Source organism: Zonotrichia albicollis, chromosome 6 (genome assembly GCF_047830755.1).
Source record: "Zonotrichia albicollis isolate bZonAlb1 chromosome 6, bZonAlb1.hap1, whole genome shotgun sequence".
NCBI lineage: Eukaryota > Metazoa > Chordata > Aves > Passeriformes > Passerellidae > Zonotrichia > Zonotrichia albicollis.
In genome coordinates, this window is record NC_133824.1 from 49,040,029 (window position 1) to 49,062,943 (window position 22,915).

At 50.0% G+C, this 22,915-nt stretch overlaps 2 protein-coding genes across 10 annotated transcripts in view; one reads left to right on the plus strand and one right to left on the minus strand.

Annotated features, from left to right (window-relative positions):
• Positions 1-20,836, plus strand: RAB3IL1 (RAB3A interacting protein like 1). Of its 7 annotated transcripts, XR_012580911.1 has the most exons (14): positions 191-677; positions 3,290-3,524; positions 3,710-3,805; positions 5,206-5,283; positions 5,857-6,072; positions 7,085-7,213; positions 7,942-8,070; positions 8,158-8,270; positions 8,553-8,576; positions 9,869-9,968; positions 10,534-10,600; positions 10,934-13,443; positions 17,120-17,196; positions 17,823-20,836. XR_012580911.1 is itself a non-coding variant. In XM_074543710.1 (12 exons), exons 1-12 carry the CDS (start codon positions 667-669, stop codon positions 11,014-11,016), a joined length of 1,281 nt encoding a protein of 426 aa, XP_074399811.1. In that variant the 5' UTR covers positions 191-666; the 3' UTR covers positions 11,017-20,836. The 7 variants fall into 7 exon arrangements, 1 of the variants encoding a protein (XP_074399811.1); XR_012580913.1 differs by lacking the exon at positions 191-677 and adding an exon at positions 1-183 and having other exon boundaries at positions 10,934-17,196; XR_012580910.1 differs by having other exon boundaries at positions 10,934-17,196.
• The window catches only part of FADS2 (fatty acid desaturase 2), a 22,747-nt gene continuing 11,548 nt past the window's right edge, over positions 11,717-22,915 (minus strand). Inside the window, exons 12-13 of one of the 3 annotated variants that reach the window (XM_074543708.1) lie at positions 22,792-22,865; positions 11,717-16,910 (exon numbers count right to left, since the gene is read on the minus strand). In XM_074543708.1, coding sequence (XP_074399809.1) covers positions 22,814-22,865 — 52 coding nt within the window. In that variant the 3' untranslated portion in view covers positions 11,717-16,910; positions 22,792-22,813. Of the gene's footprint in view, positions 16,911-17,800; positions 18,011-20,157; positions 22,866-22,915 lie in introns of those variants that run through there. The other 2 variants (XM_074543709.1, XM_005491679.4) reach the window with 2 other exon arrangements.

The following is a 22,915-nucleotide window of genomic DNA, read 5'->3' on the forward strand; positions in this document are numbered from 1 at the left end:
GGGGCGGAGTGTGAGGCATCCTCCTCTTGAGGAAGAAGGAGCAGCACAGACAGCAGCCCCCATTCCCCAGCCCGCTGTCGGGAAAGAGGCGGAGGAAGCCAGCAGCGATTCCGAGCCGGGCACGAAGAGCGGAGCGTAGGGACGTTGGTCGGACATTTCCTTGCACGTCCTCCCGGCCCCGCGGTGAGTCCATGGGTGACAAATGCCGCTGGCTGCCAGCTCAGCCCGTCCCGCCCGTGCCCGCAGGGACCCCCCAGGCCGGCGGCGCTCAGGGCGCAGCCGCGCCGCATCACGTGGGCGGCGGGGCCGCGGCTGCCCGGGATAGGCTCCGGAGCCTCCGGGAACCGGTCCCGTTCGGGCTCCTCCAGGCACGGGTCCGCCGGAGCCTCGGGTCCTGATCCCTCCTGGTTCGGCTCCTCCGGGCACGGATCCGGTGGCGGCTCCGGGTCGGGTCCCTTCGTGCACGACTCCTGCTCCTCCGGGCACGGGTCCCGGTCCGGCTGCGGCTTCTCCGGGCGCGTCTCCGCTTCTGGCTCCGGCTTCTCCTCCGGACACAGCTCCGGCTTCTCCCCCGAGCTCCCGCTCCCGGTGCGGCTGCCCCGGCCATGGGGGCTGTGGCGGGCGCGCCTCCGCCGTGAGCAGCATCGGCAGCAGCGGGACCCAGCGATGTTGCGGGGGTAGGTGCGGGTCTGCACGGGGAAGGAGTGGCGTCCGTGTGCCGGGGCTCTGTGCCTCCGTAGAGTCCGGGAATGGTTTGTGTTGGAAGGGGGTCTTGAAGTTTATTTTCTCCTGCCGCGGGCAGGGACACCTTCCACTAGACCGGGTTGCTCCAAGCCTTGTCCAACGTGGCGTGGACACTTCCAGGGATGGGGTAGCCACGGCTTCTCTGGGAAATCTGTTCCATCACCCTCACAGGGAAGAAGTTTTGTGGAAGCCAAGTAAGGAGATGGAATACGGAGGCAGCAGCATCCCCAGATACAGAACTTGACGTTTCATTCCTAAGGAGAAGACAAGAAACACCAACGTGTGTTCTGCTATAATATAATAACATAAAAATAGAATAAACCACTGCCAGATGCTCTGCCAAACATTTGAGGGATGATGCTGAGCCCACATGGGATGCTGAGCCACTCTGGACTGATGCCGGTCCATGGTGGTGCAGGTCAGGCGTCCATCCCAGTGGGGATGGAAAAGTCAGGCCCTGCTCCCAAACTTGGGGTAAGACTTTAACCTGGAGAGAGCTGGAGGCTGCTTGCACAGGAAACAACCCCGTCGGATCAGCGCTGCAGGAAACATGTGGGGCCCGCTGGAAAAAGTGCAGATCCTGCACATTTTTTTGCTTTTTCTACAGAAACCAACTTTAGAAGGTTATGGGGTGTTGGGAAATTTTTGGTTTTTTGTGTGTAGGTTTGCATTTCTTGTGTCAGTGCATGACTCTTAGGATATGATCCATTTTTCCTGGAAAGACAGCTACCAGTCAGCAAGAGAGGAAGTGTTTCTGGTGGTCCTTTGGTCTCTGGGATAGGATTTCAGAGCCCCGCCTGGACACTGAGCAGAACCAGCATGGCCAAAGCTTCCATAGGGATTCTGTTTGCATGGTGTGGAGAAAGAATGAGCTATTCCGTCGTAGATGATTTTCCAGGATATGTTTTTGGCATTGCAGAGTGTGGGTGGGACTGTTTAATTCCTCCATATCCTCCAGTTTTCTTCCGTAGTGTGTAGAAATACGCTGAAATATCTGTCTCCTGAGGCAACTTTCAGCTGAGAATTAGAGAGTCATAAAGGAACAGCATTATTTTTCCTTCCTGTGGGTTAGATTAAGTGTATTTATATCAGTAGGCTGGTGAAATGTCCCTTTTCCTTGCTGCTTCTTTTATTTATTATTTTTATCCTCCGTGCTCTGGTTTCCTTGCTCCTTTCTGGTGTGAATTCTTCTCAGTGTTCAGAGAGTTCTCCATGTGTGCTTTTCCACATGCTTTCCTATGATACCTGAGCTGATTCAGCTGGGAGCTGCAGCTTTGTTCCCTCTTTGGAAGGTGGCTGTGGACAGCTGTTGGTCTTGGGCAGCTTGAGGGGCACAGAAAGGGAAAAATTAGAGTGGAAAAGGTGATAGAACACTCTGGGACTGAGGAGATAAGCTGAGCCTGTGTGGAGTCAGAGCAAGGGGAAAGAGCGTGGCCTGGCAGGAATGCAGGAGAGGAGAACACAGAGATGGGGCAAAGGGAAGAGGAAAAAGTGAGCCTGAGCAAAAAGAGGTGATGGCTGCTCTGCAGGAGGAGGTGGTGGGTGAGGAGCAGTGTCCAGGACTGTGGGAGGAGGTGCACGAAGAGAAGGGCACCAGAGCTTGTGAGGCAGAGATAAGCAGCTGCAGGTTAATCTGCAGGGCAGTGTCTGTGTCTGGGCAGGGCAGAAAGCTTCCATGTGGGGAGGGCTTGGACACACTGCCCCTGCCTTCAAATGGAGGGAGATCCCATGGGGAGAGTTCAGTGAGGAAGAAGAGAAATGCAAACACCACAGTGACAGCAGTGCCCTGCATGCAGGCACTCAAATGATGTTTTCCATTCCTAAAACTTCTCCAGCCTCTGTGTTAATTTGGGAGTTGACAGAGCCCTGCTGAGCACTGGGGTGCAGTGTCCTGGGTCACTCTTCTGGTTTCTTTTTTCTAGGATGTCTCTGCTTGCTGGCCACTGAAACTAAAAAATAGGGCTTCAACTCAGCTTGGGGAAAATACTGGTTTAGACAGCTCTGTGGGGGATTTTGGTGGGAAATAGGTGGGAAAATAGGTTAAAAATTGGTTAAAAATAGATATTTTCTCTCTGAAGCAGATGCAGGGGGTAGAGGAAGGCTGGGTTGACAGCAGAGGGGATTGGGCTCTTTATATTAAGAATGGGAAAGCTGTATTGCCTTTTTTTGCCTTTTTTTTTTTTTGCTTCCCTGCTTCAGTAGGGAAGTCTGACCTTAGGTCTGCTGGGTGTATCCTGGAATCCTAAAAATCTATCTGCAGGGTGTTTTTTTTGGACAGCAGGTGAGAATGGGGTCCCTGGAGGAACTGTCTTTAGTTCTCCTGGTTATGATCCTGAGTTAATAAGGACATCTTGCCAAAAGAGTAAAGCACTTCCATAGGGTTGCAGGGCAAAGGAACAGGTGCAGCTGTTACTGCCCAAATTCTTCCCCATCACCCTCCCTGCCTCATTCCCACTGCCTGTGCCCAGGACTGAATATGTTGTGAGTGTTGGAGGAAGGTTCTGGATCACCCCCATGCTCATTTTCCCTGTGCTGTTACCCCCAGCCAGGTCAGTTTGGAGGAAGAGAGCCAGAATCCACCCGCTGTGGGACACTGGAAGCCCCTGATGCCATCCAGAGGTGACAAGGAGGAGCCAGAGGGTGGATGCCAGGATGCTGGAGGTGTGCATGAACCCCAATCCACGGAGCAGCTCAACGTGTCCCGGCTGCGCAGCTCCTCGGTGGAGATCCGGGAAAAGGGCTCGGAGTTCCTGAGGGATGAGCTGCACAAAGCACAGAAGGTGAGCCCCGGGGTTTTGGGGAGCTCCTGGGGAGGGTGGCACAGGTTGGAGCAGAGGGGACTTTCCTGGAGGTGGTGACAGGAATCTTGGGTCATGGATCAGGTGCTGGGGTGGGGAGGAAGGGCTGTGATTGACAGGCTGGGGAAGGACATCAGCATTCCTATCCCTCTCCATTTCCTCAACAGGAGCTGAAGCTCAAGGACAAAGAATGTGAGAGATTGTCAAAAGTCAGGGAACAGCTGGAGCAGGAACTGGAGGAGTTAACAGCCAGCCTGTTTGAGGTACCATCCTCTTCCTTTCCCATCATTTCTCAAGCAAATCTTGCATCCAGCTCCTTTAAGACAGGCTTTCCCTGGACTTCTAGCTCTCCTCTCACAATTTCCTCCTCTCCCTTGTTGTTCTTTCCCATTTGGAGAAGCAGAGCTGGCCAGTGGTGCAGGTAGAGCCTTTACCTGGATTTCCTTCCCCTTCTAGGAGCTGTGGGGTGGCATAAAGAGCACAGTAGTTATGGTTCCAAAATGTGGAGCTGGAGCCAAGCATAGCTCCCTGTCCCTCTCCATGCTTGCTCTGCAGTCTGGGCAGCTGCTGTGTAATAGAGATGATTCCCTGGCTCATCCCAGCGCTTGCTGGGGATGGGAACATGCTGGATGTCCTCATCCACTCTGCTCCAGTGAGTGTCCAGAAGGCTTGCTGGTTTTTGGATTTGTTTTGGTGGTTTTTTGTTGTAATGGGATTCTTGCTGAATCCTGGCAAAATCCTGTTCACCAGCAGCTCTAATGTCTGGATCTGTCTGGATAATGAGGAAAGCCAGAGCCCATCTGTACCTTTGAAATGCAGGGCTATGAGAGCCAAGGAAGCACTCCCTCCCAAAATTTTGGCTGCCTGAGCACAGGGTGATCTTGGAGATCATGTAGCCAAGGGCTGTTCCCTCGCTTTGGTGGCCTTGGCCAGATGCTGTTTCCAGACTGCAGGGAGGCACCAGCTGGGCTGCATCCTGCTCCCCTCTTCCTGTGGGCAAAGCTTCTAAGCCAGTTTGCACCATTTGGCCCCCACGTGAGTTCCAGCTCCTGCTGGGTGACAGCCATGCCTGGGGCAGTGGGACCAGCTGCTCCAAAAGGGGAGCAGGAGCTAAGTGCAGTAACAAGGCAGGCAGGAGCAGTACCCTCACCAACACTGAGCAATGAGTGTGGATCGGGATCAGAGCCACAGGCAGCAGTCAGGGTCAGGAGCCAGTGCAGGGATCACCCAGCAAGGCTGCAGTGACTGCAGGAAGCAGCCTTAGGTGAGGCTGGAGTCACAGCTCTTGGGATAGGGGCAGGCACAGCTGTGGTGGGGAACAGGAGGTTCTAATGTCAAAGCAATTCCCAAGGGCAAGGAAAGGCAGGTCCTTGCTTCTGGCATTCTCAGCAGCCCCTATCAGTGTGAGATGACCTTGGCCAGCTAAACTTAACTTAGCCAGCTACACTCCTGGAAAGGGGATGCACTCCAGGCTCTGGCACTGGGAGCCTTCTCTGGGAAATTCTGAGGGAAGGCTCTGCACAGCTGAAGGAACAAACCCCCTGGATGTGGCAGGGATGTCTGTCCCCTTGCCTGGAACATGTGATGTGGCAAACCTGGGACCTGCCTTGTTGGCTGTGTGAGCTGGGGTGCTGCAGGTGGATTAAAACTCTCTCTGGTGCAGGAAGCCCACAAGATGGTGAGAGAAGCCAACACCAAACAGGCTGCAGCAGAGAAACAGCTCAGGGAGGCCCGGGGCAAGGTGAGTGACTCTCTGTGACTTCATTTTTGGGGTTGGTGTGGTGGCATCTCTGCCTAGCCTGGCCACAGGGCTGTTTGTTGGCTGAGCGGAGTGAAGTACAGCTTCATCTCTGTGAAATGCTGTGGTCCCTTTCTGGTGGACACTTGAGTGAGAGGGAAGAGGCCTCACAGACATCCTTGCATTGCAGTCTCCTGCTGATCCAGCTCTCTCTAGGGAAATGGATCCAGAGAAATAATGAGTTCAATTGTTACAGCCTTGGGATGGAAGGATAGGGCAGGAACCTGGGGAGTTGGAATTTCCTGACGTGGCTGCACCACAGGGCTGCTCAAATAGCTCCATCTTGAGGAGAGAGAAATTTCTTTGGAATGATTAGTTCTGAAAAGAGCCTGGGACAGAAGGGGTAGATTCCCAAACAGCTGCTGTTTAAAATTCTGGATGATGGTGGCACTGGGAGGATGGGAAGAGGCTTCATGGCTGGGCTTTTAGCTGCTTCCCTGTGGCTTCAATGTTTGATGGGATGCAGCAAACTGGAGCCCAGCAGGTGCTGAGGGTGACTCTTGCTTGTGTCCCCAGATTGACATGCTGCAGGCAGAGGTGACAGCCCTGAAGACGCTGGTGATCACATCCACACCGTCCTCCCCGAACCGGGAGCTGCACCCTCAGCTGCAGAGCCCTTCCAAAGGTGGCTTCAGGAAGGGCCACGGGAGGAACAAGAGCACCAGCAGTGCCATGGTGTCAGCTGCCAGCCAGAACGTGGCTCCAGAGCCTGTCAGCAGGGAGTGCAGAGAGGTGGGTGTGGGACATCCAGCCAGGAGGGCAGAGAGGTGGGTGTGGGACATGCTGAGCATCCAGAGCTGGCTTCAGGAAGGGCCACAGGTGGAACAAGAGCACCAGCAGTGCCATGGTGACATCTGCCAGCCAGAATGTAGCTCCAGAGCCTGTCAGCCCGGAATGCAGAAAGGTGGGTCAGGGACATCACCTGCGTTGACCTCGGAACCACTGCTCTGGGAGCTCTGGGCTTCCCACAGAGCTCTGTGGTCTCACTGAGCAGCTGTTTGTGCCCTGTTCCCTAAATTTGTGCTGAGGCAGGCACTGGAGGGCTTCCTTTTGTGGGGGTTTCCTCTTTGTCGGGACAGGAAGCAGTCGAGGGATCGCTGAGGGGCAGATCCAGGGGGTGCCAGTGCTGCGAGCAGATGTGGAGAGCTGCTGAGCAGAAGGCAGTTCCACTAGCCAGATGTGGACACAGCTGTCCTGGGAAGCAAATAGGAAGCACTTGGTCAGGAAAAATGAAACTGAAGAAGAATGTGCTGCAGGAATGTCTCACTAGTGATTTTTTGGGAGCTGCAGCTTGTGTCATGAATTGTTGAGGGAACACAAAGGCTTGTTAAAGATTTGGATCTGTCATTTCTTCATGGAGGCAACTTCCACAGGGTGCAGATCTCCTGTGGTTTCAAATCTCAGGGCTCAGCCTCCAGAGCTGCCAGTGTTATATATCAAGGATGGGATGGTTTTTTGTCCTTCAGAATCCTTATGGGAGAAGTGATAAAAGGGAACCTGGCATTTAGAGAGTTGGTGCTCTATGGGAAAGATCTTAAATTGGGCCTAAAAATGGTAATTTCGGTTCCCTTTCTGCACCTCAAGCTGAAGTCTAAAGATGTGGCCTGTGGTGCCTTGAGGACGATGCTCAGTTCCTGCAGGGCAGGACTTGAGCCTTTCTCTGTATCTCATGTTTTTACCTCCCTCTTTGCCTGTCTCTCTAAACCTCTTCCTTCACTGTCTGTCTTTCCCTCTGCCCTCCAAGTCTGGTTTCCCTGCTCTCCTCTCCCTGCTCCTTTGCATCCTCCCTGGGAAGGCTATCCACATCACCTATGAGCCAGGCTGGCAGGCCTTGGGAGCAGATGCTTCCTCCTTCTCCTCTTCCTCATGGCAGGTAACCAACCTTTGGGAATGGGTGGGACCCACCTGCCTCTCACGCTTACAGCCTTTCAGTTCCAGCTTCCTTTTATGCTAATCTCCATTTTTTTCCCTTTCATTTTGTTCTTTCTCCATTTTTTTTTCCCATCCTGTGGCTCTGAAGCTGTTGCTGGTCCCAGGTGAGCAGTCTCCATGGCACAGAGCGGATGTGCTGGAATCTGGACTTTTCCAGCTGCATTCACTCATGTTCTTTATGTTGCTCAGCTTAGTTTCATTTTTTTCCTTTCAGAAGCTTTTGTTGGGCTTGTAGGAGCTGCTCTGTCAGTCAGGTTGGTGCTTTGCCCAGTGATTCATCTGGGATTTAAATGCCAGATCCCACAGAGTCTCCTCTTGCCCCTCATCATTCCTTCCACGGGTTGAGCGTGCACTTTGTCTATTCAGTGGTTGTGTGGTGGCTTTCCTGCAGCCACAGGAAGGAGGAAAAGCCACCTGGAGGAAAATGGGATAGAGAGGTGCCTGCAGGCTTCTGGCACACACAGCCCAGGGTGGCTGTGTCACTCTGGCACAGAACTGCTGCTGGGTGGGACATGAGAGATCCTTGGAGCCAGGCAGCTCCCCTCAGATACTTCCGTGATGTCTGAGCCTCTCCAGCTGCAGAGCAGATGTTTCATGGGTTTCCTGCATAGTATCAGGTACTTTCTGACAAGGTATTCTCTTCCTGCTCCTCTTGGACACTCACTGCAGGTCGACTCCATTTTATTTGCCGAGTTCCAGGCCTGGAAGGAATCTCCAACTTTGGACAAATCCTGCTCCTTCCTGGACAGAATTTACCGAGAAGATGTAGGACCTTGTCTGGACTTCACCAAGCAGGAGGTGAGTGCTGGAGAAGCAGGAGCAGCTGGCAGCTCTGGAGTGTTCCCTTCCTGGAATTCATTCCTGCTCTCCCTTGTTCTGCTGCAGCTGTCGGAGCTGGTGCGAGTGGCAGTGGAGCAAAACACCCTCACCATCGAGCCCGTGGCTTTCCAGGCTGTCCCTGTGGGGAAGGTGGCAGCAGAAGAGTGTGGTGGCCCCAAGTAAGGACCATATCTCCCTGCCTTGTCCCCTTCTTGCTGCCATGTGTGACAGGCAGCTTGGGGCCACCTCCCTCTAGCAGGAGTGATGTGATATTCCGAACAAAGAGGAGGAATTTTATTCAGATATTAAATTGAAGTCCTTTCTTACCTTCTGAGGTGTCCCTGTGACAGAAGGGACATGCAGGTTTCCTACCACTTTTCCTGTAAATTATTCCCCAAACAACCCATCCTGTGTTTATCAGTTTCCTTTTGATTTTTTAAATTTATTTTTTGTCTTCACAGTGGCTTCCGGTCACAAATCGTAACGTAAGTGAAATATTTATTGTTCAGCCAGTGATCAAAGGTCTCTGGAGCATTAACAAGTCACTAACTCAGCACCATGTGACAACTTGGAGGTTTTTGCTGAGCTGACCTAACTCTTTAACTCTGTCTCAATTCCACCCAGGCAGGAAGGGAAGGAGCCCATTGGCAATAAAAGACCCAAAAGGAATTTGTTCCCGTTTTCCCCAGATGCAAAACACTGATTTTTATGGCTATTTTGGTTTGTTTGATTGTGAAAGCTGTGGTTTTACACTAAGTGGTACCAATCAAGCAAGAGTCACTCTTTTCCAGAATGTTGCAATGCTCAAATATGTGGCTCCTTACAGGTATCTTGTTTACCAAGTTTTTGGTCACCCTGCACCTTTTGAGAATTCAGTCTCCTTAGGCTGTGTTAATATTTGGTAAATGATTACTTCTCCTTGCATCTGGACACTTGGAACCCGTGCTTCCACTCTTGGCTAATGTTTGCCTTGAGAGCAGTGGAAAACAAGCCCAGGGACAAGCTCAGGAGCTCTCTGAAACATCTGCTCCCCTCTGCTGTCACCTCCTGTGGCTCCCTAGAGAAGGATTTTTGCAGTTTGGGAGTGATGTTCCTCTTCTTACTGAGTCCCTGAGGAATGTGGTGATAACTGTGCACTAGTAAATTCTGCTTTATTGCTGTAAGTGGTGATGGGAATCCATCTGCCTTGCAAATAGCAGGAGAAAAGGGAAGAAAATAAAGGAATGCTGCACCCCTTGCAGATGATTGTATGGAAAAGGCTGTTTTCACCCTCTGAAATCTCAAAATTGGGAAGCCAAGCTCCTTTCCTGTCTGCCCAAGGAGGGGTTGGCTTGTTTTGAGTTCTTGGTATGTGCAAATCCTGCTCAAATGCTGGATTCACCTGTTTTGAGGGCAGCTCTGGTGCCCAGCCAGCGTGTTTACATCTCACCAGGAAAGCTGATACACCTGAGCCTGCCCTGGAATGTGGGGGACATGTGCAGAGACCAGGGGACATTGGGGCTCTGCTCCAGCCTCACTTCTTTAATATTTCCTGTGGTTTCCTCTGGGGCTCTGTGTCAAGGAAAAGGTGCTTTCATCTAAAATCTCCTAAACTTGCCATTTATGGAATATTTCCAGGAGCAAAAGGATATCAGCCAAGGAGTTTTTTTTTTCCTTCTTCACACTGCCTGACACAGGGGTGGCTTCTGATCTCTCACTTCCATCTATCCAGGTGGCTGAATTGCTGGATCTGTGCTGTGCCACTGGATTGCTGAAGTGCTGTTCCCTTTTCCTGCAGGAAATGTGCTCTGAGCGGCCTCCCCAGGACCTGCAAGCACCGGATCATGCTGGGGGATTCTGGGAATTACTACTACATTTCCCCTTCCTGCAGGGCCAGGGTGAGTCCTTCTTAGGGTGTCTTGACCTTCCAACATCATTCAGTGCCCTGAGGTGGGTGAGTTCCCAAGGGTCAGCTCTGGAATTGAGGAAAAGCTGTGGGATTGAGGTCATTCCTGAGGTTGAGGTGGCTCTTAGTTGGTGGTTAGGGGGCAGATCCAGCTCTTCCTTCTGCTTACAGATAACCTTCAGTGTGTTCACTTGGCATGATTTCATTCAGTACAGAGCTTTGATTGTTTGGCTCTATTGTTATTATTTCATTCCCCTTTGTAAAACACAATGATTTTCTGCTCTTTGGAGGCTGTTACTGTTCCAGTCCAGATCTGTGCCTGGCCTTGGGAACAAACTGTCCTTTCTGTGGAGGGGAGGGAGAAGGTGGATCATTTGTTAACGTTGCTGTTGGGGCTCTTGTTCAGAGGAGGATTTTACAAGTTAATTCTTTCCTGAGCTGATCTCACAAAAGTTGTTTTTTGTGCACGGGTTTGACTCATTTTCATCACTTACACCAAAGTAATGTCTCAAATCTTTGTTCCTTTATTTTTTCCCCTCTTTCTCTCTGTCACCCAGATCACAGCAGTGTGCAACTTCTTCACCTACATCCGCTATATCCAGCAAGGCCTGGTGAGGCAGGATGGTAAGAGCTGGCTCCAGGGGGATGCTTTCTGTGGAGGCAATTGGGAGGAGCTGTTTGGAGTGACAGGAGTGGGGTTGGCTGGGGGTGTCTTGGAGAAGCAGATAAATGACAAAAGAGAGGCATGAGGGGAGACGGGGAACCTCTCTTCCTTATCAGCTTCCTGGGAGCTTTGCTCAGGGTGGAGCTGGTAAGGGATGACCTGATGGGCCTGTCCTGCTTCCCTCCCCTCTGGGAATGCTGGGAGCAGAGCAGAGCAGGAGCTGGTGGCAGCTGTGCCCTCCTTACTGATTTTTTGGTGGTTTTCCCCCTTCTCTGCCCCCATTTGCTTTGCAGTGGAGCTGATGTACTGGGAGGTCATGCGGCTCCGCAGGGAGATGTCTCTGGCCAAACTTGGATTTTATCCCAGCGAGATGTGAGCAGAGCCCTGAGCCTGGAGGAAACTGCTCCTGGAGGAAGGGCTTGGAGTGCAGTGCCTGTCCTGCTCCCTCCCACCTTCCTCTGCCTGGAGCAAGGAGCAAGAGGCACAGGTTCCACCTTCAGCTGTCCCACTCCTCCAAGTGTGACTGGAATGCAGCTGCCACGCTGCCCCTGGAGCTGGGCTGGCCCTGGCTGCTCCAGGATGGCCATCCATGGACTCTGGAGTCTCCTATATGCAGTGTATATCCATTTTTTTAAATCTTTTGTTTTTATATGCAGTCTGATTTGGCATAACCCGAGGCCAGGCCTGTGCAGGATGGGAATTCTGGACCTTCCTTGTGAGCCACTCTGTCAGGACAGATGCTGGCTGTCTGTTCCACTCGTTTTTTTGGGATGGAGGAGGTGCTGTCCCTGAGGTCCTGCTGACCACAGCAGCCCTGAAAATGCCAGCAGAGCACAATAATCTTGAACAGTTTGTTTCCAAGTACTTCCTTGTTCCTTTTCAAGGAGCCTGCAAGAGAAGCTTGTTGCCAGCAGAGTCACAAAGAGGGATTTGTTCCTGTTTTTAGCTGGATGTTTGGCACTGGGTTATGCAGGCTGGGGAATGGCTGGAGCTGTGCACCTGGGGCCTCCAGCAGAAGAAAGGGAGCAGGGAAAATTCCTAACTCCCAGCAGGCTGCAGGATTTTTCCCCCTGGACTAGGGAATCTGCTGGAGTTGTCAGAGGTAGGACCGTGTGGCAGTCCCTGATGTGAAGTCCCCCATGGTGCTCCTAAACACAAACATCACCCACAAACAAGTCTTGGAGCTTTTCCTGCTCTTGAGGGAGCTTTGGGCAGTCCTGTTCCCACTCTTCAGGCAGAAATTGTGCCCCAGGTTGAGTTCTTTGTGTCTCCAGAAGGGATGTGCCCAGGCTGGGCAGTCCCAAGGACCAGAGATTCCTTCCCAGTGTTATATCAGAGCTGAAGATGCCTGTCCACTGGGAATCATGACACTTTCTTGGCTGCCATCCCTGGTGAGGGAATCTGAGACCTCTTTGTGTGCCCATGAGGAATGTGGCTGAGGTTCCTGCCCCAAAATGTGCTGCGAGGGAGGGATGTCACTGGAGCTGTAGGAATGCACAGGCCTGACACATCCTGAGCCCAGACCCAGGTTTATTAAAGCCATGACAGTATTTTGTAGTTAATTTAGCCCTTTTTTCAGTGACTCTGGAATCAGCTCAGCCATCACCCACTCTGGGGTTTCCACTTCTGACAAGGTTGCCACCCTGTCCTTCTGCCACCCTCAGCAAGCTGGTGCCCATCCTCAGCTCCTGAAGGACATTACAGGAGGAACTCGATTTTCTTCCACTGAGCTGCTGGATTTTTTCTAGGGGAGAGAGAAATAACACAGCTCTGGTTTCCCCAGCTGTGGATTTCAGCTCAGGTGAATTCCACCCCTGGAATTTCTCCCTGCATCTCTTCCTCCATCCTTTCTATCTCTCTATGTCTTCCTGTGCCGTGAGCTGCTACACTGCACGAACATTGCAGCACTGGGAATGAGATGATCTCTCTGGCTAGGAGATGTTTTGGTTTGTGGGATATTTTTTCCCACTTGGTGTCACGTTGAAAAGCACTTTGAGACCAAAGGAACTGGAGCAATGCCTTGTCTGAGGTTGTCTTGCATTTCAAACAAAGCAGAGAACAATTTGTGAAGGAAAATGAAGTCACTCCGTTAGCAGTGGGATGGTTGCACCCTGCTCTTTCATAAAGGAAAATAAACATTTGCTATTAACCTCTACAAGCCTGGCTGGAGTTGGAGGGTTGGGGTGCTTGGGGTTCAAGAGAAAATACTACAGGATGGAGTTTGGGGTGCTTTTATTCATCAGAGCAGGTACCTGTTCTTCCTGAGGGAAGCTGAGGCATCTCCTGCTCAGTTGTGTCTCCTTTAATTTGCTGTCTGGAAGCACTGCACGGGTGCTGGGTAATTGGGGGATCATCCTTCCTCTTTCCTCATCAGTCTCCCCCTTCTCCTCTCAGCAGGCAGAGGGTTGGGGTCGCTCTGGTTTCACTAAAACCTTTTGCTCTCCTCCCTGCTCGGCTCTGCACGTTAACATGGAAGATCTCATCCCCTCTGGGAGGTGACAGTGGGAGAGCTGTGTGCAGAAAGGGATTTAATTTCATTTTCAATTAAAAAGCCATGCAGGGATCTGGTTGTGCAGCACAGTCAGGCAGCCACGAGAGGGCACAGGCAGCCCAGGCAGGGACTGTCCTCCCTCCCTCCCTGGGAGAATGGAGCATCTCCAGGTCCCACCCCCTCCTGACCCTCCCTGCAGCCTCTTGACAGGAAAACATTCCTGCAGCTGCCCTGCGCTGCTGGGAAAGGGAATTGGGCAGCTGGAGAGTGGAAAGGAAAGGAAGGATTTGGATTTCTGTAAGGGATGGTCAGGTGAGACACTGGGATTGCTTTCCTGTGTCTGGGTCTTTTGGTGCAATGTCAGCAGGGATTGTGTCAGAAACTTCCCTGTCACATTGGCTCCTAAACTTAAAAGGTATGAGAATTCATCATGTCCCCTATGTGGGAGTCCATAAAGTCAGAGGGTTTTTAGGAAATGGTTAAAAAAGAGTATTTAGGCTTTTCCACCAAAACTTTGCTGCTCTTTTTCCCCTCATAAATAAACCAGGGTTTGAGCAGAGTCTCTGGGTGTCTGGTACCTCCTGCAATCTTCCTTGCATGTATTTGCCCCCACAAAGGATCTGCCAGAGTGCCCTGGGCTGAAATAAGGAGCTTCAAAGGGATGGGAGTTCAAAAATCTGCTTTTACAGATGTGTTTGACTTGCTTGATTTTGTTTTCATTCGTTTCCCTCAAGTTTGGGAGAGAAAAGGGATATTTGGATGATGGTGGAGGTGAGTGCTGTGCACAACGAGGTGCTTCTAAGCATTTGTGGATTTGAGAAACTGGGATTTAGACCAGAGAGATTTGGCTGCTCCTGGCAGTTCCCTGTGTCTGCTGGCTGTTTCCTTTCCCTGCCTGTGGAATTACTCCAGCTTTGCTCAGGGCTGTAAATCAGGCTGTCTTTGTGCAGCTGGTCAGGCTGTCCCCACACGCCCACACACAGAGATGGATGGTTCCTGTTCCCAGGAACCATCAAATGAAACACTTCAATTTTTTTATTATTATTTGCTCCAGGTGCAATCAAAGACAAGAGAGAAGATAAGCAGCTGGCCTCGGAAAAGTCAGGACTTTCCATGCTTTCCTGAGCTTCCTGTAGGATGAGTCCATCAAAGCAGAGAGGATTCCCTGCAGAACAGGCAGCACTGGGCCAGCCACAGGGAAATTCCAGTCATTTTGGACGTTCAGGGAGTGTGGCCCTGCCAGGAGAGTCAGATGTCCTGGCACAACTCTGTGTGCACGTGGCACCCGTGGCTGGGGCTGGCCAGCTCTGCCAAGGCAACCTGTTCCTAATAGGAGCAAATCCCTCTGGTGCCACCGGTGCTGGGAGCCAAGGGGTCAGATTTGCTGTTTGTCATGTCAATATTCCCATGTTTGTGCAAGGCGCACAGGGCTGAGCTGGAAAGTTGACTTCAGCCAGGCTGAGAAGGCAGCTGGACTTTGTGCTGGTTTATATAACTTCCAGAGAATGTTTCACCTCCTTTGGGAGTGGATTAGGATGGAAAGGGAACATAGAGAAAATGTCTAGTTGTGGGCTGGATGTGAGGGGAAGAAGGGAAAATGGCTTTGGAATGGCCTTAAGATGAAGGAGGGTAGATTTGGATGAGATGTAGGAAGAAATCCCTGCAAGGGTGGTGAGGCCCTGGCACAAGGTGCCCACAGAAGCTGTGGCTGCCCCTGGATCCCTGGAAGTGTCCAAAGCCAAGTTGGATGGGGCTTGGAGCAGCCTGGGACAGTGGAAGGTGTCCCTGCCCATGGCAGGGGTTTGGAATGAGATGGGCCTTGAGATCCCTCCCAACCCAAACCATTCTGGGATTCTGTGATAAATCTGAGCCAGTGGTGTCCTGGCTCAGGAGATGAGATAGCACTGGCTGGAGTGATGGAGCAGAGAGACAGCAAGGAAGGTTTAGGAAAGAAGAGGTACTCCTTTACTTTTGTTAACTTAATCTTGAAATTATTCCCCTTGTAGCAGAAAACAGCTGCACAGGAAAAGCTGAGTCACTGATACAAACATAGTTATTTACAAGTGACTCCAGTGATGGAAAAGCCATTTGTGCAGGAGTAGAATCCCAAAACAGCTCCCCTTGGGACTGAGAGGGGAGCTGGGAGAAGGAAGCTGAAGGTGGAGGTGTTCCCCAGGAAGTTCTGCAGTGGAAGTCTCAGCTCTCAGTCCTGTGCTGCTCACAGAGCTTCCAGGGATATCTGTGTGGGCACACAGAACATCCTGAGCTTTTAACTCTGCTAATGCTCCTGGTTTCCGCTCCCTCTCTGGTTCTGGGGCTGCAGGCTTCCCTCTGGCAGATGTAGCCATGGGATTGGCTCAAGGACAGCTCCCTGCCCTTAATTCCTCTGGCTCACTGTGCTAATTCTGCTCTGTTAATCACCTTAGAGTCAATTTAAGGTGCTTCATGCCAAAGGACACTTAAGTGGGTCACAGCTCAGTGACACCTTTGCTCTTTCTGCATCAGCACCTGGACAGAGGTGACTTGTCCTTTGCCTTTGGTGACCTTCACCTTTGTTAGGCCACCTGAGCCATCTGGCAAAACCAGGAGGAAGGAGGGAAGCAACAATCCAACTTTCCATCAAACTGAGGGCAGATAAATAACGTCTCAGGAGAGCTGGAGCAGTGTCTGATGGTCCCACGGGGCTTTTGGACAAGGAAAGTTTTGCAACCACCCCAAAATCTTGGCAGCTCTGGCAGATGTTAGTCCTCAATAGAAGAGGGAAATTGGATTCCAAATTGATTAATTTCGCACTGGAATGATGTGTATGTGGAGAAGACCTCATGGACTGTATTTGAGTAGTGCCTGAACCAACTGAGTTGGGAAAACCCAAAAAACCATTTTTCTGTTGTCAGCAGTTGGGCATTGCTACTTTCTCCCCGCTGTGCTGGTTTTAAAAGCCTGGCTTTACACATTCAAAATACACAAATGAGTTAAACCCTCTCTTACTGCAGCCTCTGGGACTCATCCCTGTGCCAACACCACCACATCCAGGAGAGCTTCTCTGAAACCATTTAGTAAATATTTCAATAGAGACCTTTAATAGAGAGACATTGCAGAAAGGAAATTGCTTCTTAATCTCTGTCTGCTGTTTTGTGTTTGATTCATTTGTGCATCACAGGACAGAGCAGGCTCAATGTCTTTTTGCTTTTAATTCTTTATTTTGTGCAGACAAAGCCATTCCTGGGGAATGGTTTGGGCTTGAAGGGATCTCTAATGATCATCCAGCTCCTGACTTGCCCAGAAGCTCCTGCTGCACCATTCAAGCCCAGACATCCTGTTACTGTGGAGCTGTTGATTTTCTGCAGGGATGTGGAGGAGTCATGGTGCTGGAATGCTGCTGGAACACTGTGCCTTCACCATTCCTTGCCCTCTAGTGCTGTTGGATTCCGTTTCACTCACATACCTTCACCAAATCAGGTGTTCAGTTTTAGACTCAGTGAGCTCCAGCATGATGGGGAGACAAGAATGAGCAAGACATGCAATTGGAATTGGCAGCAGTGCTTTGATTTCTGGTCACACTTTATTTCCTCCTCCCCAGGGTGATGCTGAAGCACAGGCTGTACTGCTTTGCTCCATTTGGGGTTGTAAGTGTGCCCTAAAGGTTTGTGAACTTGCAAAGGGTGATAATTTCAGCTCTGAGTGATTTACCTGGAGATGCTGGACCAGGAACTGGCCCCAGTGGAGAAACCAGCAGCATCTTCAGCTCATAACCCAAACTTCCAGGTTTTATTAGGCATCTATCAGCAATAAGGGAACAAAACACACAGAGAAAGTACAATATGGCTTCTATATTTTATAGAAAAACCAACTGCTGCTTAATGAAGGCCAGGCTAATTGAGGCCAATTAAATTAATCAGCCAAGTGAACCAGCCACACCCATTCTGAGGAGGATGGGTGCCATCACAGGCAATTACTGTGATTAATCCTCTCATTGTGATCCCCACAGCCAGCATCTGGCCAAGAAGTTGGGGAGTTACCTAACTGTGCTCAGGAGGATGCTGCAGGCAAAGGTGGTGCTTCCAGGTGAGGATCCTTCTGCTTGGCATTTTCCCACTCCTTTCTTGAATTTCTGCTGAGCCTCCCTTGACCTGAGCAGCCTGGGCTTGACCTTCAAACTTCAGAGTTTGGCAGAAGGTGGAAAAGCTCTGACACAGGGTATTTTAGAACACACCGTCATTCACCCCAGTGAAACTTACATTTGTACTCTCCAACCTCTGCGGAGGGTAGATAACATCTTTATTTTTATTTTGTATAATTATTTACTTATTTTTGTAATTGATACTTATTATATTTTATGTTCTGCTGTGGGGTAATTATTCACCTCCTGGCTCACTCTGGAATTCTGGATTATTCTCTTCATACTCTTTACATTGTGGTTTCCAAATGGATAAGTGTGTGGCTGGAAATATGAACAGAATATTCACCTTACAGCAGCTCCAGCAATACCCTGTTCTGTAGAAACCCTAGGACAGAGGGATGGTGTAGGGAGGACTCAGTATGGAAGTGTTTCTATGTGATAGTTGAGGAATTTAGGCTATTTTTTCAATAAAATATATGTGATAACATGGTGTAACCCAGCACAAACACTGAAAAAAAAAAGAGGGTTTTTCAGAGGCTGAGTTTCCAGTTGTTTTTTTTGTTGTTAACAGAGTTTTAAAAACCTGTTGCAAGAAGGAAGCTCACAAATGTGGCTGCCCCATCCCTGGAAGTGTTCAAGGCCAGCTTGGAGGGGATAAAAACTGTACATCTGAACACCATGAAGTTGTTTCTCCCCATGCTGATGCCACACACAAATTATATTGTGAAGAAGTTTCCTGAAACTTCTAGAACTGTGCCCCTGCAGAGTAAGTAAAACATTATTTTTTTTAAAGGCAATATTGTTCAAAACAATATCGATTTGTAACAGTTAATTTTTGTGTAAGAGCCACCCGTGTTTGCATTAGGGGAACCTGTTTGTTCTGGGATGAAATGAAAGCCCTAAAAATGGGGTCATTTTCTGCTTGGAGTTCTGTGACACCTCGTGGCACCTGATTTTGGGCAGGATGAGTTTGCCTATGGAGCAATTCCTTTGGACTCTGGCAAGCTCCAGTGTTGGTTTTAGGGGGCAGATAAGGATAATCTGGCCATCACTTTGTCTCCTGACCCTGGAGAGCCTGTGGGTTCCCTCTGTCTGCCCCTTCACCTGATGGGACAGGTTTCAATGGGTTCATCTGCCAGAACCAGCTCTGTCAAAGCCTCTGGGCTGACCTCAAGACAGTTTTGACCTAAAATCCTCTGCTGGTGTCGACCCAAATCCCACCAGAGCATTGGATGGAGCTGTGGGTTGGAAAAGCTGCTGCAAGGTGCTGACTACACCCCAAGATGAGCCATGAATGGGCACAAAATGGACTTTAAGAAAATTGTAGTATGCTTCTATGAAGTTTTCACAACAACTTTGTTCTCAGCTGTTTCCTCAGACAGTCTGAAGGCCGAGTTTGCCAGGCAAATCTTTGATAGGAAAATCTCCTTTCCTTTGGTGTTTGTTCCCAGGATGAGGGGAAGCAGCAGTATTGATCCTGAGATTGTGGAGGCTAATAAAGAAATCCATCTGTGCTATTGAAGTCAATGGTATCAAAGTAATTACACTAATTTCACCGTGTGAAGTGGAAAAAGGACTTTCCACACTCACTGGCTAACAGCTCCTCCATAAAAAGCCCCAGGAAAACCAAGGGAAGCCATAATAAGCAAGTCTGATCCCAGCTCCTTTTTTAGTTTGCTTCCACAGTGTTCTTGGCTTGGGATCTGATTTTGAACTGCTAAAAAAAACCAGTTACAAGGCTAAATCTGAAACTGGAGCTTGAATCACCCTTTATGTCATCACCCTTTATGTCAAATCCTACCCGACTCTTTACAATTCTGAATTGTTTTTGATCTCTGAGCAAAACCTGGATGGTGACATTCCCACCCTAGAAGTGTCCTGACTTGCTTAGTTGGCATCTCCATGCCACCTGCTTGTGGGTTTGTATGGCAGAAGGAACTCCAAGAGGGAACAAATTCCTTGAGCACCAGTGGCTCTGGAAAAAAACCACATAAAGCATCTGTATGGTCAACAAATAGTTATGATTTTATTGAGTGGTAGAATACACAAGGAAAAAAAATTGCTCTTTTTGAGTTACTGGATTTTTTTTTCAAAGAATTAAGAATAACCAGGAGCTGTCCTATAGGAATGTGGGTTTGTTGTTTTAACATTGGAAATGTTAGGGCTTTGTTAGGAAGGCTTTCTTGGGAAGGCATCTACTGAGGAAAAGGATGTCTTTGCCCTAATGAAGACCTCAAATCCAGCCAGAGAGCTCAGCCCCTGCAGCAGGGAATGATGGTGACAGGACATGGGTCCTGACAAGCCTCCCAAGCCCTATTTCAGTGAGCAGTTGGCACCTAGACTCCTCAAATCCGTGCTTGGAGGGAAAACTCCGAGGAAAGTCCCCTAAATCCCACTGTGCCTCTGCCTGGGAGCTGGGGGCAGTGAGTCCCTGCTCCCAGGGCTGTGGGAGGGGGGCTCAGTGTGAGACCCAGCTCACTCCGAGGTGCCTGTGGATGTCACCTGTCCCTGCCACCCCCTCTGAGCCCCAGCTCTGCCCTGTCCTGCCCTGTGGCTCCAGCACAGCCCTCCAGGCAGATTCCAGCCATGCTGGGAAATCATGGGACACCTGATCCCAAATTTCTCCTCCTTCATCCCTCAGTATTTTTTCTCCAACTCTCATGCATCCCTCCCCAACCCCTGACCTTCCCAAACTTCTCCCATCTCTCATTCTCTTCCCAAAACACACCCAGAGGCTTCTCTTTGCTGCAGTTTGTGCTTTTCTCTGGCATCCTCAATCATCCTGGTCCTCTAGCTCCTACTCCAGTCCCCCACAGAGAGTGGGGAAAATAAATCCTGTCCTTCCCTGGCTGTTGTTTGATTCTCTGCCCTGTTTCCAGCTCCCCATTGCCATGTGTGTAGCTGGATTCAATAAACCCTGGCAGGCTCCCAGCACCTCATACTGGCTTAGAGGTTGTTTTTTTTTTTCCATGTTTGTGTCTCATTACAGTGCAAATGAATGACCCTTATCAAGTGAGACAGTGGACAAGATTTCACCTCATTATTTTCAGAGAAACTGGTTAGTTAAGAGTTCTCAAAAAGCTGGGCAAAGCTGTGCTGAAAATTCTGTGTTTCAGTCATTTTGATGACAGATTTTAATCTGCTCATGTCTCACTCATTGCTGCCTTGTTGGAGACAAAGCTCATGGGAAGTTTATATCCATCTACATTTCCAGTCTTACTGAAACTTCTGGAATATCTCCAGATATGCCTAATTTCACTTGGAGAACAATGATAACAAAGCAGATTGATCCAGACTTCCAGGGCTCTTTGACCTGCTCCAGTTTAAAAGGGGAGAGCTTGCAGAATCCTGGAATGGTTTGGGTTGGAAGGGGCAATAAAGATCATCCAATTCCACCCTCCTGCCATGGACAGGGACACCTTCCCTAGACCAGGCTGCTCCAAACCTCATCCAACCTGGGCTGAAACACTTGCAGGGATGGGATGTCAACAAGGAATCAAGGCACATAGAAAACAGCGCAAATTCCAAGAGAGAAAACTGGGATTTTTTTGGAAGGAGAGGAAAAAGCTATATGAGCCGGAGAGGCTTTGCCTGAAAAAATAATAAGGTTTTTTGGGGAAAAAAATGCCCATTTGCCTAGCAGCTGATACTTCCCCAAGATCAACCCAAACAGCTTCCCAAGAAGAAAAGTGAGAAGAAATGAAGGTGGCAGGGCTAAGGAGGAAAACATCTGCTCTGGGAATAAGACAAAAAGCCCCAAGGGCTGTCAGAAGAAGCAACTAGATATTTAAAAGCTTGCACTGCTGATGCCACTGTGCTCGTGGTCATCCTTGCTGGAGCACAGTGAGGTACATTCAAGGAAGGGATGCACAAGTTAAGGCAGTCCTGATGAGGTTAGCCAAAGGAGAGCTCCTTACTACCTGCCTGGGAAATCACAGCATCCAGAAGGATGTTACTTATGTAGCTTTTCACCCTAAACATTCCTGCTGGCACTTGGGTGAGCAAAACACCCAGAACAAGCCCTTTACAAACTTAAACATTACTTGCTGAAGTTGCAAGATGCTGAATTCCCCACGGTAAGCAAAGATAAAATCTCATTTTATTCTCCAAAGAGGGTGTGGAGGGAATACATTTATTTTTTTTTTTGCAATGCTGGCCGCAGTCCCAGAGTTGTCTCTATTCATGATGAAGCACCTTGCTGATTCTGTGGGATGCTGCTAGGATTCAAGGATTTGACAGAGAGGATCCACTTTCAGAGCTGAGGGAAGTAATGAGGCGTGCAAAGTAACCAGAGTCTCCCTCCTGGTGTTTCCAGGGAACACTGAGGCAGATGCTGGAGCTGGAGGCTGCTTTTGGAACCATGGCCCTTTGTCCTACACCAGATATCTCTTCTGTTGTGTTGCAGCTGAACCTGAACCCCTGGATGTATTTGGGGTCAGGTCACCTGTTCCAGAAGCACCTGGAAGCTGTCCAACCATATCTCCTAAAAAGCCATTAGTGAATTTTGGTAATTAGGTGGTGGGCAGAAAATGGAGTTTTAGACAGCTTGTAAGAGGGTTCTCCAAAGGTCTGTGATCAGCAGCACAGCCTGGGCAGGGCTGATTCCAGCTGGGATTTGAGCAGTTCCTCCTTTTGCAGGGAGAACTCCTTTTCTCCTGCGATTGTTCCCAAGGGAAGGGTGAACAGTGCCATGGCTCCTGGCCTCGGGCAGGCAGGAAGAGGCTGGGTGCCATGCCAGGCATGTGCAGACAGGCAGAACTCTGGGTTTCTGCAGGGCAGGATGGTGAAAAGGCCGTTTGTGGCTCCCCTGGAGCACTGAGGAGCAATTAGCACGTTTTGCTGGTTTGATTGTTTTGGTCTTTTGTGTGATTTACTAACCATTCGCTGTGCCAGACCTGCTGCTCATTAAAGAGAAAACAGACCCTCTCCTAAAGGAGACCTTTTGCTGTTTAAACCCAGAAATCTTCTACAGACCCCTGGGAAGAGGGGCTGACCCTAAAAACACGGCAATGTTAACCCTGCTGTGGTTAGGGGTTAGCTGTGCAGGGCCAGGTCACAGCTTGCACTAAAGGGATGCTACGGTTAGAGAAGGGGGGGAGGCAGGGAAAGGAGGGAGCTGGGCTCTGGACAGGGCTGGGAGCAGCTGCCAGTGCTGTGGGATGTGATTCCTCTTCCACACAAACATGGGAAAGAGGCATGAGCTGACTGGGGTGTCCTTGGATCACAAACATTCATTGAGGCCAAAAACCCCCAGGTGTGAATCAGGGTTTGTGTGGTTTAGGCAGAATAGGAGCAAATCTTGTGAAAAGAAGGTCAAGGTCAGATGTTAATGCCCCCTTTTTAAACATTTGCACTGCTGGCCTTGCTTTCCACCCTCTGGAGCACATTTTAAATCTGTGTGGATTGAACAGGGCCTGCACCAGATGCAGCTGGCAAGACAGGAACTCCCCTCCAACCCTGGATTTAGACTGAGATCTGAGAGTAAAAGACACAAGTGTGAATTCCCCCCCACGTCCCCCCCATCCCTCCCGGTCACTCACACCTCCCCAGAAAGATTCATGATCACTTATGGAGATAAGCATCCAGCCAGAGATCTCCAGATTTCTTGAGGGACCTGTGGGAAGAAAAGGAGAAGTTTGGGAATCTTGCTTCTGTTGTGTTTTT

Excerpts from the sequence above, each read along its gene's own strand:
- RAB3IL1 (XM_074543710.1), top strand. Across the intron at positions 8,271-8,552 it reads GAAGAGTGTGGTGGCCCCAA|TGGCTTCCGGTCACAAATCG; the intron begins GTAAGGACCATA and ends TTGTCTTCACAG. Across the intron at positions 9,969-10,533 it reads CCCCTTCCTGCAGGGCCAGG|ATCACAGCAGTGTGCAACTT; the intron begins GTGAGTCCTTCT and ends TCTGTCACCCAG.